The 17,384-nt window shown below is 35.5% G+C and overlaps 1 protein-coding gene across 1 annotated transcript in view; it reads right to left on the bottom strand.

Moving 5' to 3' along the window:
• Positions 1–17,384, bottom strand: part of LOC105809041 (mediator of RNA polymerase II transcription subunit 14) — a gene marked incomplete at its 3' end in the record, with an annotated part of 68,994 nt that overhangs the window by 33,939 nt on the left and 17,671 nt on the right. Inside the window, exons 6-13 of the mRNA XM_012642800.1 lie at positions 17,154–17,282; positions 16,735–16,842; positions 16,050–16,182; positions 14,876–15,026; positions 14,237–14,348; positions 6,614–6,739; positions 4,645–4,723; positions 468–627 (exon numbers count right to left, since the gene is read on the bottom strand). Coding sequence (XP_012498254.1) covers positions 468–627; positions 4,645–4,723; positions 6,614–6,739; positions 14,237–14,348; positions 14,876–15,026; positions 16,050–16,182; positions 16,735–16,842; positions 17,154–17,282 — 998 coding nt within the window. The remainder of the gene's footprint in view (positions 1–467; positions 628–4,644; positions 4,724–6,613; positions 6,740–14,236; positions 14,349–14,875; positions 15,027–16,049; positions 16,183–16,734; positions 16,843–17,153; positions 17,283–17,384) is intronic.

The raw sequence follows: 17,384 nt of genomic DNA, 5'->3' as shown, positions 1-17,384 counted from the left end.
CCAAATGAATTTATCTGACACCAAAACATCTCCAAAATGGACACCAAAAGTGTCCACTTTACTTTTTTTCCATTTCCTGAGGTACATCATCAGTGTAATGCTTTCTTGTGCGGGGAGGAAGGGAGGCTAGTGAGAAAGGAGGCAGGAAGAGAGACAAAACATCTCCAAACCTTCATAGCAGTTGCTCTCAAATTTTTTCTTCTTACAGAGAAGATGTCTCATTCCAATCAGAAACTAGGCCTTACTACAGGAGAGATTCTGAGTAACGGATGGGAGTATACCTTATATTCCCCAACTGAGACATGACTTTCCTCTTTTCCCCACCTCTATCTATAATGATTCTTTGATAAGAATCATTATATCAAAGTCAAATTTTCAATAAAATTCATTTACAAATTAAATAATTAATGATTCAAGAATAGAATTACTGAACTCAATCACCTCAAACCACCCCTTTGCATACTTACAATGTAGTATTGTGGAAGGCGGGTAAGTTTAATGAACAGCTTATTCTTAGAAAGGTTTCCTATTGGATGAGTTGAGTAATTGGAAAGCTGCAATGTTTCACTGCTTATTGTAGGCAGATGTTTTATAGATTGTTTGCAACGTTGTTGTCCGAGCCAAAACCTGAATTAAAAAAAATAAACCACGTAAAATTACAGACTTTTCTGATTATCTGTGTGCTACTGATTTATAAAGACCACGAAAAAAACCCAGTTAACTGAAATTTAACTGGATAAAAGGACACATGACCATAATGATGAATCACTTCTGAATACTTTTATATTGGACTGTTAGTTCTAGTTTAAACTGCAACATGAATGATTCTGACTAGTTATAAGGTAAAATTAACTATAAGGCCAAGACATTATATTAGTTTATTATACGGAATGACAGATTTACTATGGTTTAAAGACAGCACAAATTAATTTCGACATTTTTTATAACTGCTATCCCCAACCCCTAGGCCTCAGCCCAGTTCCGGTCCATGTCCTGTTAGGAAAACAGGGCCAGGCATCACCACCTCCCCCTCTACCCCCAGCCATGGAAAAATTGTCTTCCATGAAACTGGTCCCTGGTGCCAAAAAGGTTGGGGATTGCTGCTTTATAAAATGCCATGTGTTCATAAAACAAAACAAAACAATGTAAGTACAAAAAGTACCTTATTTTTCTGGCATCACTGGAATAGCCCCAGTTTTTATGTTTTTTCTGGTATCACTGGAATAGCCTCAGTTTTTACACTGTGTATGTATAAAGTATCTAATATACCTAGCAGGTGCTAGTAAGTATTAATGAACTTCTTTCCCTCCTCCTTTTCAGGTAAGCTGCCAGATTTCACTTTGATGCTTTTACTACAGTAAAAAGCAATCAAATAAATCTTTTATTTGACTTATTTGATTATCTATCTTTGGGGCTATGATACCATATAATAAAATGTAAAAAAGGGATAAAATGTCTGGTTCACAAACTCACTGAAGCACAATGAAATTACTACAGAAAATAAGAATCTTCACAGCAACATAACAATGCCACAACATCCAAGCTCATAATCAGAAGACTTGTCTTGATGAATAGGGTATTGATCGGTTCATGTGCTGTTGCATTTGTGTGGGGAGCTGCATGTGATACAAACTGTATACAAGAAACACGTAGTAAAGCCATGTTATAATAATACATGACATTTTAAGGGTAGTTTGTCAACTGTTACCCAAAAGTGTATACAATCTGGAAAACAATTTTTTCATTGAAAGACAAATTTAACTACAACTTTACAGGATCAAATGCTAGAACTGGCTACTGATGAAGGAATGAAGATAAATGTTGAAAATATACCATCACTAGCTTCATTCTGGATAAAAGTTAACTGCTTTCAAATTTCTACTTCAATTCTCATCAATATACCCTTCTGAGAGTATCTCTACTATGTATGTTATTAAAAGAAAAACATAGGAACAGTTAAGATATACATTATCTCTCATGATTAGCATTATCATTAATCCAACCCAGAAAAGTTACAACAAGCAAGAAACAAGCTCATTAGTCACATTAAAAATTCTAAACATTGGCCCAGGTGTGGTGGCTCATGCCTGTAATTCTAGCACTTTGGGAGGCCGAGGTGGGAAGACTGCTTGAGGCCAGGAGTTTGAGGCCAGCCTGAGCAATAGAGTAAGACCCTGTCTCTACAAAAAAGAAAAGGAAAAATTAGCCAGGCATGGTGGCGTGTGCCTGCAGTCCAGCCACCTGGGAGGCTGAGGCAAGAGGATCGCTTGAAATACCCAGGACTTCGAGAGGCTGCAGTGAACTATGATGGCACCACTACATTCCAACTGGGGTGACAGAGCAAGACCCTGTCTCTAAAAATTAAAAATAAAAATTTCACTCTTGACTTTATGTTTTGTATGATTCTGTGGAATAAAAAAAAAGTCTAAAATAAATGATTTTCTATATTAATTGCCTATATGTACACTTCAATGAAGAATGTGCAGTTCCTATAATTTTCTTTTTTCATGTTTGTTCTGATTATATTTATTAAAGTGTAATTTTATATCTATTGACTCTAATAAAAACATTAGGGCTTATATTTTGTACATGTTCTTTCATTTCATTTTTTTTCTAGAATTTGTTTTTGTTGCATATTATTTAAAAAAGTAATCACTTGAATAGATGCTCAATATAATTAGTCATTAGGGAAGTATAAATTAAAATCGCAATGAAATACCTCTTCACACTCATTAGGATGTCTATATTCAAAGACAGTAACAAGTGCTGACAAGAATGTAAAGAAATGGAAAGCCTCACACATTGCTGATGGGACTGTAAAAGGCACAGCCACTGTGGAAAACAGTTTAGCAGCTTCTTTTAAAAGTTAACAAATTTACTGTATGCCCTAGCAATTCCACTCCTTACATGTCTACCCAAGAGAAATGAAAACATTAATTCCACACACAGACTTGCACATGAATGTTCACAGTAGCATTATGCATAATAACCAAAATGTGAAAACAACCCAAACGTTCATCAACTGATGAATGGATGAAGAACATGTGGTATATCCGTACAGTGGAATATTATTCAGCCATAAAAAGAAATGAAGTACTGATACCTGCTACAATATGGATGGACCTTGAAAACACTATGCAAAGTGAAACAAGTCAGTCACAAAGACCACATATTTTATGATTCCACTTATATGAAATGTCCAGAAAAGGCAGATTTACAGAAACAGAAAACAGATTCATACTTGTCTGGGGCTGGGAATGGTTCTTAATTATAAATGGACATCTCTTTAGGGTGGCGGAAATGTTCTAAATCTGGATTGTGGTGATGGCTGCAAAAAACTTTACTACAAATCATTGAATTGTACACTTAAAATGGATGGACTGTACGGTATGTAAATTATACCTCAAGGTAGTTTGAAAAAAATTAATGTCCCATGATAGATCAGTGATAAAGTTGGTCATTCACCATATGCCATTTGAGAAGGACTATTTATAAGTGACAATTACAGGACGTTTCTTATAAATAAATTGTGTGAGTTTAAGTACAGACACACATTTTGATAAGTTAAAGGCTTTTGGGACTTAGCTTTCTGATTTTAGTTTATATTTCTGATAGCTGGAATTACCTGATAAACAACTTCAAGTTATGCAAGATGCGAATTATAAAGCATGACACAGATATTTAAACCTTCCTTGTTTAACCCAAATGTATAAAAATGATGCTAAAACACTAAAAATTTTAGAAATTGTTATCCAGATTAATGACTATTTTTTCTTTAAACAGATAAACAGCTCCTCCAAAAAAAAAAGGTTCGTATATTATCTATCTACTGGCATTAAAAATCTTGCCTGTTAGTGAAAAATTTACTTGATTATATTGAATTCTTCAAATATTTATAAAACCAAAATTGGAAAAAGGAGAATGAGGAGGCAAAAAGCTTACAAAAACAATAGATCCCACTAAATAGTCTTTTTAAAAATGTTTTGGTCTTCTAGCCTTCCCCCTACCCCTTCTCCATTTGTCAGTTTTGGTTTCAATCTCTGAAATTTATTTTTATCCTTGGAATTTTTATTTATTAATTTTAAAAGAGAATTTGTTAGAGTTGCCATAAGGGTACCTTTGTGTACCAGGGTGGTAATGAAACCCCACCGAATTATCTCTAGCTTCGTTTTCAATTTTATTTAGTTTAACAGTGTGAAGCATTCAAAGGATTTTGAGACAAACTGAATGACAGTATTAGAGAAGCAGAAATGACTATTCTGAAAATGTCAGCTGGTAGATTCATACCATGAAGATTATCCTGGATAAGAACAAATAAGACTCTATTACATAAAACACTTGGTACAATAAAATGCATTGTGTTCGTGATTTGAAAAGTGCTTGTACATAAGAAAATGTGGCAAGGATGAAAGTTGAATGTCATGCCCTTCACACCTCTATTTGTTCTAGAGGCGAATTTGATATGAGGCACTGCCATCTTGGATCTATTCCAAGAGAATTTAGATTCTAAGGTACCAAAAGGCACTCAAGTTTCATGTCATAACCCAAAAGGACAGTGACTGATCAAGAGTAATGATAGAAAGGAAATATATCTTGTCCAAATAAGTTTCCAGTTTTAGTCTTGAGCTAAATAAATAAGCTTACTTAAGTTGCTGAATCCAGGGAATGATCCGTTTCATATCATCATTCACAGACTTCTCCATGTCATCCAGAGTGGCTTGGTCTACAAAATAAAGCACTTCATTAAGTAATTGCTTACACGAGAAACATATCTTTATCTAGGTAGCCTAAAACTTAAATGAAAATTATTTTAGGCAGAAAATCACATTATTTTTGAGTCAGAGAAAAACTTAATTAAATGCATCATTAGGTATAAACCAACCTAATTTGTTTTCCCTCTTTAACATTTAGGGAGAGTTATAGATAAGATAACTAATTAATAGCAAATGTACACTGGGAGAAAGAACAAGTAACAAATACATGAATTAATTCTTTGCCTATATTTATTTCCCCAAACTTTTAGTCCAGTTAATTAATATTTTTAAATTTTAAGTATTTAAAACTCCTAGTATGACTGGACTTAGAACCTTAAAAATTATAAAAACTAAAAAACTCCACTTAAATGTTTATTTACTAATAAACACAAATGGTCTCTGGCATATGCAAGAGCTGTTGGCTGAAGACTGGCTTGCTGATTATGTCGCTTTTAGAATTTTTAATGACACCAGAAAGTACTAACAAATAGAATATTGAGCAAAAAAGCGAGACACAAAATGATTCCAACTAATGAAAAAAAAGTATAGAAAAAATAAGAAGAATTTCACTCTTAAGGAGTGAACTGTGTCTCCCCAAAATCCATATGTTGGAAGCCCTAACCCCCAATATGATACTAATTTGGAGAAGGGGCCTTTGGGAGGTAATTAGTTTAGATGAGGTCATGAGGGTAGGGCCTTTAGGATTAGTAGTCTTGTAAGAAGGGACACCAGAGAGCTTGCTCTCCCACCCATGTGAAGACACAGTGAGAAGGTCACTATCTACAAGCCAGGAAGAGAGCTCTCACCAGAAACCAACCATGCTGGTATCTTGATCTTGAATTTTTAATCTCCAAAACTATGAGAAAATAAACTTCTGTTATTTAAGCCACTCATCTATGGTATTTGGTTATGGCTCGAGCTGCTAAGACAAACATACATCCCTAAAAGACTATTTTCTGCTGCTTTTCTCATTATTATGTGTTCACATTTTTATCTGAGTATGTACTATGTTAATAATCAGAAAAACAGTTAAAGGAAAAATTTTAAAAAAATTGCCTTGTTGGTTTGGAATCATAGTTAAAAGAATTCACAAATGTGCCATTTAGCCATCATAAATGTGATGTCATTCAAAGTAATGAATCTAGTTTGCCATGAGCAGCCCATAGAAAAACAGCCATGCAATATAACCAAGAAACCCTTTATTTTCAATCTGCCTAGCTTAACATTAATTTCAAATGGCAAATGTGCTAATATATTCAAGAACGATGTTCCAGTAGCAATATAAAAAGACTAAGTTCCTAGTATTTCATCATTTCAGAACACCAATCCAGTAACAAAACAAGTTAGAAAGAAATCAGACTTTAATTTCTATTGTGTTTAAGCCAGAAAAAAATCCTTTCCTCTAGGGCTCTGTACCCCAAGTCATCTTAGATGTTTCTACTGTCATAAAGATGTTCTTTAGCCATAAATGACATTAGAATCCCTTGTAGTCATTTCCATATCATCCAACTATTATTAGTGGTAAAATAGATACTGAGCTACTAGATAGATAAGTTAACCTAAAAAACACCAACCATCAGCATTACTGCTTTTACAAACGAAAAACATGAACGCATTTTATATTGGGAAGTTTAACTTCTGGTACAAGAAAATTCAAAGTAGAGTTAAAATAGGGCCCAAGGAAGTGCCATCAGCCAGAGTTATAATTCCATACCTACTTTTAACACTGCATACATCACCCCCTCTAATACCTAATAGTAGAAAATTTTTACTTTAAAAAATAAAATATTTAAAAATATTTGGCTTTTGTTAAAAATATTTTTTCTTATATTGAGTGATTATATTATTTAGTAACTTACCAAGTCCATAAAGCGTCAACTGGAACATTCCAGAATGCAAATCTACGAAAATGTGCAGACACTCCGAATTACCACAGGGCTCCAAGATGGGAACAACAAGAGCTGGAAGTGCTGTCTCTATAGAAGCTGAATAGTTAAGAATTAAAAATTACTTTTCTATCTAAATATTTTCCAGAAAAATTATTTCTTAGTAAGTATAAACAAACCAACTATTGGAGGATCCTGAATGTTAGAGGAAAAACATGATTTTGTAAAATTTAGAATACTACTATTATGTCAATTAGTAGCTCAAAAGGAAGAATGTAATTTTCAACTTGACCTGAAACAAACATACCTGTCTCAAATACTACAGCAAAAAAAAAAAAAAAAATCCAAGATTCCTTAAAATGGGTTAAAATAGCTAGTAAAAATTCAACCCCATCAGTGAGCTGAGTTCTAGTTTTATACTTTCATTTGGTAGTTACTAATAAGTTAATTTTTAAGGATTTTCTTCTTGATATAATGGGGAGAAAATTGTTTGGTAAACCAAATAAATTTCATGTATGGCCTAATAATTTTCAATGCCATTCTTCATAAAAAGAGATTTTCTGGCAGTTAGAGCCTGAGTGCTTAAAGAAACACTTGAAAACTATTAAACACTATTGATTATATAGGAAAAGAATGTTTTTCAAGTCATTTGTGTACCTCATTTTCCAGTCACAGATAAAATAAGAATGTAGGCAATTGCTAAACACAAATCCCCAAAGCTGACAATATATTTGATCTAAAGTTTCATAGTATTTCCACCAGGCCCAATTAACTTTTCCCTTAATCCCACAAGTTGGTATAAAAAAAAATCCAGTAAATGAGCAAAGCATTGAAAACACATTAAGTGCTGATCAGATTGAGAGGTTGTAAAAGGAATATGTTCTTCTTGTCACCAAGTTCCTCCAAAGCTACAGCACAGACAAAAAAAGGTAGACGGGGCCAGGGTGGGGGGTGGGCAGACTGCAGAGAGTGCTGATGCAAGTCTTCCACCAGGTGTGACTTCTCCGTGCTACTTTGTCAAACAAGGACCACAAACACCTTCCCCTCCATGTCACAGGTCGTTCAGAGGAAGAAACGACAAGTTTGTGAAGGTGCTTTAAAAAGCAAAGTGCTCAAAAAACGTACATATCTATATTCCTTTATGAATCAAAGAAACAAACCAAAACCTCTTAGGAATTTTCAAGAATTCAAATGGGTGACATTACCGTTGACACTGTCTACACAAACAAATTACCAAACAAATTAGTAAAGTAAAAGATTGCAGGAGACATATTTAATTAGATAAAAATAAATTGCTTTCGAGTACAGGTTAAGTATCCCAAATCTGAAAACCTAAAATCCAAAGCCTTTGGAGTGCTGACATGACATTCAAAGGCTAGTTAGAGCACTTTGGATTTTGGATTTTCAGATTTGGGATGCTCAACCAGTAAGTACAAATGCAAATATTCCAAAACCCGAAACACTTCTGGTACCAAGCATTTCGGATAAGGGACACTCAACCTGTATATCTAACACATATATGTATATAAATGTTTAACATGCAGGCACAGCAGAATTCTCACCTGAAAAAACAAAAGGGGTACAAATAGGAAATTTCTTTTATAATATTTTATAATTCAGATCAGTGTTACGAATTAGTTCCAATCAGTGATGTTTTGCTGAACTTACTATGTTAGTGTAATAAAAAGTTACTAAAGATTTGAAACAGGGTTGCTGATTTTTAAAACATTTCGATACTGTTATAATTCCTAATGGAGTAGGAACATATTCATTAAAGCAAAACCATTTCTAAAGTGTAGCAGTGAAGTAAAACTAGTTCTGGGAATTGGGATAACATAACAATTATAATTTCAATCTAATTATCGAAATTGAGAATTCTTAGAAAAATAGGGCATCAGAGAATACAGAGAACATAGTCCAAAAGATAGGAATTTGATGTATACCAATAAATATATTTTATGACCACCAACATCTATATTTTTCTTTACAGAAAATAAAATATACAAGGCCCTAAAGTATTTAGAGGCAATGGGTTTTAAAGTGCCCCAAAATGGGAAAACCTATAAAGAAAATAAAGGAAGGGGAATTAAAGGCAGTGCAAAATGATAGGACTTGCTGCTTTTTCCTCTAGCAAGAATATATACATATGTTTTATTTCTCCCTAACATTTATTGAGGACAAGATGAGGAATGGACCAATAGACAGTAATACAAAGTGTAAAGACTAAAGAGAAACAACTAAGCCCAATTAGGAATGGCAGTGTGTGGTTCACAGCTTACAAACTGATCATGATGCCCTGATTACTGGCGCTGACAGGTCAAATACAACACAAGGGAGCAACACCCTGGCTTTAAAAAAAAAATAAAAATAAAAAAGACGGCCAGGTGCAGTGGCTGATGACGCCTGTAATCCTAGTACTCTAGGAGGCCATGGCGTGAGTATTGCTTGAGCTCAGGAGCTCCAGACCAGCCTGAGCAAGAGCAAGTCCCTTTCTCTACAAAAAATAGAAAAAATTGGCTGGGCATCATGGTGTGTGCCTGTAGTCTCAGCTACTGGGGAGGCTGAAGCAGGAGGATCACTTGAGCCTTGAGGTTGCAGTGAGCTATGATGATGCCACTGCACTCTACCTGGGGCGACAGACCAAGACTATGTCTCACAGAAAAGGAACTGCTGCAAACTGGGCCACATCTCAAGTTACTTTCAGTGCCCTGCACTGCCTTTTTGAACTTCTCTCCAAATTCCTGCCTCCTCTTCCTAAGCCATTCCCACCCCTACAAAACCACACACTGCCACCTGGGCTGTCCAAAACCTGCAGTCTTGTGCATTCCCCTAGCCCTCTCTTGAAGTGCTCCATTCTCTGAGCTACTCATTTCCTCAGGTTATTCCAGTTAGGAGTTGGAAGAAAAGCCAGCTATTAAAGGTGGTTGCAGTAAGGCTGAGGTCCCCAACCCCAAGGCCTCGGACCAGTATCAGTACAGTATCAGTCCGTGGTACTGGTCATTGGCCTCTTAAGAACAGGAACACACAGCAGGTGGTGAGTAGCAAGTGGGTGAGCTAGCAACGATTCATCTGTATTTATAGCAGCTCCCCATTTCTCACATAACCACCTGAGCTCCACCTCCTGTTAGATCAGTCATTGTCTCCCATCACCCCCTGATGGGACCATCTAGTTGCAGGAAAACAAGCTAGGGGCTCCCACTGATTCTGCATTATGATGAGTTGTATAATTCTTTCATTATATATTACAATGTAATAATACTAGAAATAAAGTGCACAATAAATGTAATGCACTTGAATCATCCCAAAACCATCCCCTCCCCATCACAGAAAAACTGTCTTCATGAAACCGGTCCCTGGAGCCAAAGAGGTTGGGGACTGATGCACTAAGGAATTCCAAGAACAAACTATAGTCCTTGGTCCCAGTAAAGAAACTTACTAAATAAAGCATGCTTTCCCATCACACAAAGGATCAAGTAAGACTATATGAAGAGTATAAATGCATGAACATTGATTTAAAAGTTAAAACACATGCCCTAAAATGGTGGGTCAGCAGACCCTTTCCTCTAGCAGTCCTCATTTGCAGAACTCTCCTGATTAAAGCAGGACTAGGGGAACCAATCACACATGCAAGCTTCTCCATCCCCCTCAAATCATAGTCCCTGAGGCACCTTTCTCTAACACCTAGGATTCTACAAACACCTAAGGCTTGAAAACCACTGCTGTGGCATACTCCTACTAGAGTTAGAGATCAAGGAAGAGCCTAGACTAATGTCTTCAAATTACAGATGAGGAGAACGGGGCCCAAAGAATGACTTTGTTCAAGAGCATGAAGCTGAATTCAGATCTTCTGACTACCCAGGCAGTGACATCTCTACAAAATACCGCTAAAGAGAAATCTTCAGAACTCAGATTACTGGTGCATGAAACCATTCCTATGAAAACATGCTCAGAGTTTATTTTTCAAAGTAATTTAAATATTCCCTGGGCAATCATACCGAGTTTTTTTTTTTTTTTTTTTTTCCTATGGAAGCATTTTGTTTTTGTTGTTGTTTTTTTACTTACTAAACCTTGTTTACAGATAATACTAAAACAAACCAGAGCCTATCAAAAGATTACAAATTCCTATTTTCTGGAATCACAACAAATGAAATTTTAGAATTTTACTATTTTGAAAAATTAGAAACAAGAAAAACTACAAAAAGTTAAGATTGTAAAATGCTCAACATCTTTAAAAACAAGAGGGGAATTTTTTTTTTTAAAAAAAAGAGACGGGGTCTTGTTGTATTGCCCAGGCTGGACTAGAACACCTGGGCTCAAGGGATCCTCCCACCTCAGCCTTCCAAGTAGCCAGGAAAAATGGGAATTTCAACAAGGGTGACAATACAATTAAATAGGGGAAAAAAGTCCTCAACAAATGTTACCGGGAAAACTGCATATCCTCATACAAAAAAATGCAGTTCTACCTCACATCATACACAAACATTAACTCAAAATGAATCACAGGTCTAAATGTAAGAGCTAAATGTAAAACTCTCAAAAGAAAACACAGGAGTATCTCTTCACAACCTCAGGTTTAGGAAATGGATTCCTAGGTATGATAACAAATGCATAATCAATAAAAGAAAAAATAGATAAATTAGACATCATCAAAATTAAAAACTTCTGCACTGCAAATGATACCACAAAGAAAAGACAACACATGGAATGGGAGAAAATTCTAGCAAATCATGATGTATTAAAATGGATTTGTATCCAGATTATATAAAGAACTCTTATAAGTCAACAAATAAAAAGATAAATAACCCAATTATAAAGATAGGCAAAGGATCTGAATAAACATTTCTACAAAGAAGATATATAAAAAGATGCTCAATAATCATTAGGGAAATCCGAGTCAAAACCACAATAAGATATTACTTCACACCCGGTAGGATGGCTAGAAGAAAAAGACAGACTGTAACAAGTGTTGGTGAGGGTGTGGAGAAAATGGAACCCTTCTACACTGCTGGTGGGATTGTAAAGTGGTATGAAACATGTCAAAAGTTTAAACCAAGAGGCCGGGCGCGGTGGCTCACGCCTGTAATCCTAGCTCTCTGGGAGGCCGAGGCGGGCGGATCGTTTCAGCTCAGGAGTTCGAGACCAGCCTGAGCAAGAGCGAGACCCCGTCTCTACTAAAAATAGAAAGAAATTAATTGGACAACTAAAATTATAAAAAAAAAATTAGCCGGGCATGGTGGCGCATGCCTGTAGTCCCAGCTACTCGGGAGGCTGAGAGGCAGGAGGATCGCTTGAGCCCAGGAGTTTGAGGTTGCTGTGAGCTAGGCTGACGCCAAGGTTGGAGTGCCTGGGAAACAGAGCGAGACTCTGTCTCAAAAAAAAAAAAAAAAAAAAAAGTTTAAACCAAGAGTAACCACACAACCTAGCCATCACACTCCTAGGTATACATCCAAGAGAAATGAAAACATATGTTTACACAAAAACTTAGACACGAGTGTTCACAGCAGCATTATCCATAATAGCCAAAAAGGGAAAACAACCCCAATGTCCATCAATGATGAATGGATAAACAAAATGTGGTATATCCATACAATGGATTATTTGACAATAAAAATGAAGTATTGAAACATGCTATAACATGGATGCACCTCAAAAACAGTATGTTAAAAATATGCAAAAGACCACACATTATATGATTTCATTTATAGGAAATATCCAAATTGGCAAATCTACAGAGACAGAAAGTAGATTAGTGATTGCCAGGAGTGGGGTGGGGTGGGGGGTGTGTGTGTGTATGTTTGTGTGTTGTGTGTGTGAGAGAAAGCCAGGGAAAGAAAGATAGAGAAAAGGGGGAGTGGCTACTGCTAATGGGTACAAGGTTTCTTTCTGTAATGATTAAAATGTTCTAAAATTAGATTGTGGTGATGGTTGCACAACTCTTTGAATATAGTAAAAACCACTGAATGAGGTAATTGTATGTGAATTCTTAAAGCTGTTAAGAAAAAATGAACAAAGAAGGGGGTAGTGGCCTTTCTAACCCCAATGAGAGTTTCAATTATACTTTCTGATCATAATTTTTAGGTCTGTATTAAACATCTTTGAGGGATTAAAAGGGGGGAAGAATAGTCTGAAGCTCATAATTAATTAAGTGCTGATGAATCTAATGTTAAACCTTGATGAAGCTAGTGGACATGCCCCATCCCAAGACAGATTTAACCAATACATTCACCAGATTTCTGGCACATCCTTTCTTTCTTTTTTAAGGCTTATATTCACATTTTTGTTAAATTAAGCTACCCCTCTCCTTAAGTCTCTAAAAATATAAGCTAATGCTTTGGCTTGTCTTAGACCCTTTTTCACCTCTAATCTTTCACTTTTCTTGAATGAATATGTATTCCAAATACAAATTTATTTTTCTGTCTTTTCTTCAAGCAGAATTTTTATCTACTTTGTCAAAGTGGTTTTAATCCAGGCTTACTAGTACATACCTAAAAAGCTGCTCTTTTAAGTATAATGGATTGAGCTGGGCTCTGTGATGATGAAAGGCAGTACCTTTATTACTAGCACTATTAAGACTTCCTACTTACAAGGCACTTTACTTACATCATCTCACTTAATTAAAGACTATGCACTTTGGGCACAAGGTAAGCATGGCCCAAAACAATTGGGGGCAGGGAGAGTGAATATGCTTATTATGATGTTGTGAAACTATATTCCTAGAATGAAAGGTTTTACTTTCTAAAAGATTGTCTCTCAAAGCTCTGAATACACTTACTAGTGATTAAACTGGGAGGCTTTTTCACTATGTGTGTTTCTATGCATTTATTTTGAACCCTGTTAATGTATTAACAATTCAAAAAATTTTTTTAAAAAAGGATTAAATCCTGCTTCAAAGAGGTATATTTTATAAATACATTATAAGTATTTGCAATTCTGCTTTATCGTTTGAAGAAAAACTAAAAGATGATTCATATTAAAATGTTAAAATGGCTTCCATTTCATAGAAAAAATGTTTTATAAAGAGACAATATGCGGGCTGGACATAGTGGCTCACGCCTGTAATCCTAGCACTCTGGGAGGCCAAGGCAGGCAGATCCTTTGAGTTCAGGAGTTCGAGACCAGCCTGAGCAAGAGCAAGACACCGTCTCTACTAAAAATAGAAAGAAATTAGCTGGACAACTAAAAATATATAGAAAAAATTAGCCGGGCATGGTGGCGCATGCCTGTAGTCCCAGCTACTCGGGAGGCTGAGGCAGAAGGATTGCCTGAGCCCAGGAGTCTGAGGTTGCTGTGAGCCGGGCCAATGCCATGGCACTCTAGCCCAGGCAACAGAGTGAGACTCTGCCTCAAAAAAAAAAAAAAAAAGAGAGAGACAATATGCGAATATTTCAAAAATGAGCCCAAGCTAAATGAGTAAGAAGAAAATAAGGAAAAAATTAGGACAAGTTTGGTAGATCACAAGTTAAAATGCAGAAATACCCAGCTTCCACAACAAAAGCAGTATATCAGGAAAAAGGTAATATTGAGAAAGGTTATTCATAAAATAAAAATGCATACTAAACAAAAGAAAAACAGAAATGTCAACTTAAAAGTACCTACAGTTTTCATTGGCATTGAAGCCTCTAAGAATGGCCTTCAGTTCCTGGAGCTTCTGATGAGCTCTTGCATGGACACTATCAATCAGGAGTTTTTCTATTGATAAGTGGTCAATCTGCATAAATAAGAAGAACAGAATCATATGTATAAGCATTTTTTCAAAGCCTGAGAATAAATTATTGTGCTTTAAGATATTTCCTTTTAGAATCGCATTGATTAAGTGTTAACCGTCAAAAGAAAGCAAACTCAGATAAAGTTAAAAATTAACTTATATGGTATTGAGTTAAAAATTAACTTATATGGTATTGGTAGCTTAAAAACTATAGCTAACATTTTGATGAGTATAGATGAAAATACTATATACATCAGTTATCATAACGCTAAAATGCCAGACCTTAAAAATAAAATGGTCATCTGATCTAAATTATAAAATTTAAAAGAACATCTTAAAAATTACATGTTATAGTGTCAGATATCAAAAAAACCCACCAAATGAAGTATAATGTCCACTTAAAACAAGTTTCATAAAGAGTTTTAGGAATAATAAGGTATTTTAAAGAATTTGTGCTAAAATTTTAAGTATAAATGGTAAATTATATTTATTTAATCAAACCAACATTAAAATATATTGAGATCTTTTACCTTCATGGCTCTTTCTACTAATTTGGAATCAGAAGCTGGCAAAGGAGGATCATGAAAAATCTGTAAAGGCTTAGAAACATCGTTCTCATCAATTTTAATTGTAACTTTGTGAACAGATGCTGTCCCTGTTTTTCTCCCAAGAATCTGTTGACTGAAGAGAAAAAAGAAATACTAAGAATTTTTTTCAACACAGCCTGTTAACTTTTAGAATAAAATAGAGACAATCTACTGTGCACTTTAGCAAGAGGCTAGAACATGGCAGGCCCTCACTGTTTTGCAGGGGGAATAATGGAAAGACAGCTATTCTGTAATCCAATACAATATTTGATTTATTGCTTTTTTAAAAAAAAACACATAGAATTTAAAAATAAAACACACACACACAAAAAAGAACACCAAAACAAAACAACCTGTCTTCTAAGTAGTATCTATTCATGTCTGATTCCTTTACAGAAAATGGGAATCAAGCAAAGTTCAAACAAGGAATCAAGGACTGTAAACAGCCAGTTATTGATTACCCCCCCCCAAACAGTTTTTAAAACGTACAATTCAAAATGGGAAACTGCGATAAGCATGCATATTAAAAAAAATTGTACCCAACAATCCAACCTAATTGTCTTTTAAGAATTTGGTATAAGCCCAGAGTAAACTAATTTCTCAAACATTTTAAGAATAAGTCTTAGTACAAACATAAATGTCTATGTATTTAAAACATGCCATGTTCTAAGAAAGGAATTACAGACGTCCTATGTGGTCTATGCCACACCATGGGACCTTACTATACAAAAGCATGTTACTAGAGGTGCACCGTAATGGTATACAGTCATCCCTTGTTATATGCAGGATGAGGGAGGGGTGGTTCCTGGGCATCCCCTTGTTCCTCCGCCTGGGCATACAAAAATCCACACATATTCTGTACTTGAGTCCCACGGTCAGCCCTGAGGAACCTGCATATAAGAAAAGTCAGCCCTCCCCATACGTGGGTTTTGCATCCCATGAATCAATCCACATTTGGTTGAGAAAAATCCATGTATAAGTGGACCCACACAGTTCAAACCTGTGTTGTTCAAGGGTCAACTGCATATTAAATCAGATGTATGAGAGAAAAAGAGAAATAAAACAAGTATTTATTTATAAATCATAGCATGAACCCACCAGAACCAATTTTACTTACTTCCAGACCAAGAGGGAGAGGCACTTTCCAGCATGATACCTTTCCACCTGCACGAGGTCTCCCCACCGCTCTCGGATTAACATTAGAGTTTGGGAATGTAACACTTCTAACTGAAGTGATAAGCAGAAAGAATCTGATAGATCTCGTTAAGTAAATCTAATACAATATATCACTCTAACAATCAGTCAAATACAGGCGAACTTCACTTAACAAAGGCTCTATCCCTGCAAAACTGGCTATGAAGGAAATTTCTGGGATCTTGTTTCTCTGATGACTCATTCTAAGAAGTGTTATAATTTGAGGCATAATTTCAGAAAAAGGTTTTATATTTAATTTTCAACCAATACAAACAAACCACAAGGTCTAGGTTGCCCTTTAATGTGTCACAATTTAGAGATTACGGATTGACCAAATAGTACTATTTTTTTCCTCAAATAGTACTATTTTTAACTAATAACTTTTTGTTTTTACCTGCAAAGTCAACAGTAAAATTTTAAATCTGGGTTACAGACGTATCACTATTCTTCACATTGACCAGTTCCCCAGCCCTATTTCTACCCAAAAATGTGGGAGGATTTAGGCTGCTACAGTTCAGAACTAAGGACAAATGAAAAATGGGGGGGTGTGGGGGAGGAGGGAGACACAAAATCCTTACAAATATATGTCTCAAATTTCAGAAGGATACGTAGGCAGTTGTACATGTCCTGAAGAGGTTTCTCATCAGCAAAAAGCCTAGACTGTACCAGCTGATGGATAAAGTTGATTTGCATACTATGAACCAATGCTCGCCCATCTTCCATTGGCATGAGAAAAGAAAGTAGTTAATTAGAAAGGTGTACAGGTCATGTTATAGTACCAACTAAGGAAGCGTATATTAATAATGAATTTTTTCAAAAGAACTGAAATTATATATGGAAACTAGAAAACATTATACTCTGAGAAACACTGAAACTTCCATGGTCAGTAGGTAGTTATGATTATCATAAAGTTTGTTTCAAATTACAGGATAAATTGCTATACTATCCTGCAGGAATATTTCAATAATATAAAAATATTAAACACTTAAATTCATACTTATGATATAAATCAGTATTTATGATTTACCTCCTGTTTCCTTATCTTCAACTAGAATTTCTAGCTTGAGAAGACGCCACGGAACATCAGGGTCATCTCCCATTACAGTCAAGGTGGCTTCAAATTCTCCTTCAACTCGAAATTTCACCCGGCCATTTGCTTTTAGAAGAAGAAAAAGTAGTAGTGGTGGTGTACTTTACTAGAAATAAACAGCTTCCTGCTGACCTAGAACTTTCAGTCTTACTTATAAGAAATTTAAAT

This window comes from Propithecus coquereli, unplaced genomic scaffold (genome assembly GCF_000956105.1).
Source record: "Propithecus coquereli isolate 6110/MARCELLA unplaced genomic scaffold, Pcoq_1.0 Scaffold188, whole genome shotgun sequence".
In the NCBI taxonomy this organism is placed as follows: Eukaryota; Metazoa; Chordata; class Mammalia; order Primates; family Indriidae; genus Propithecus; species Propithecus coquereli.
Note: the sequence above shows the minus strand (reverse complement) of the source record. Positions and strands in the feature narration are given on the sequence as shown.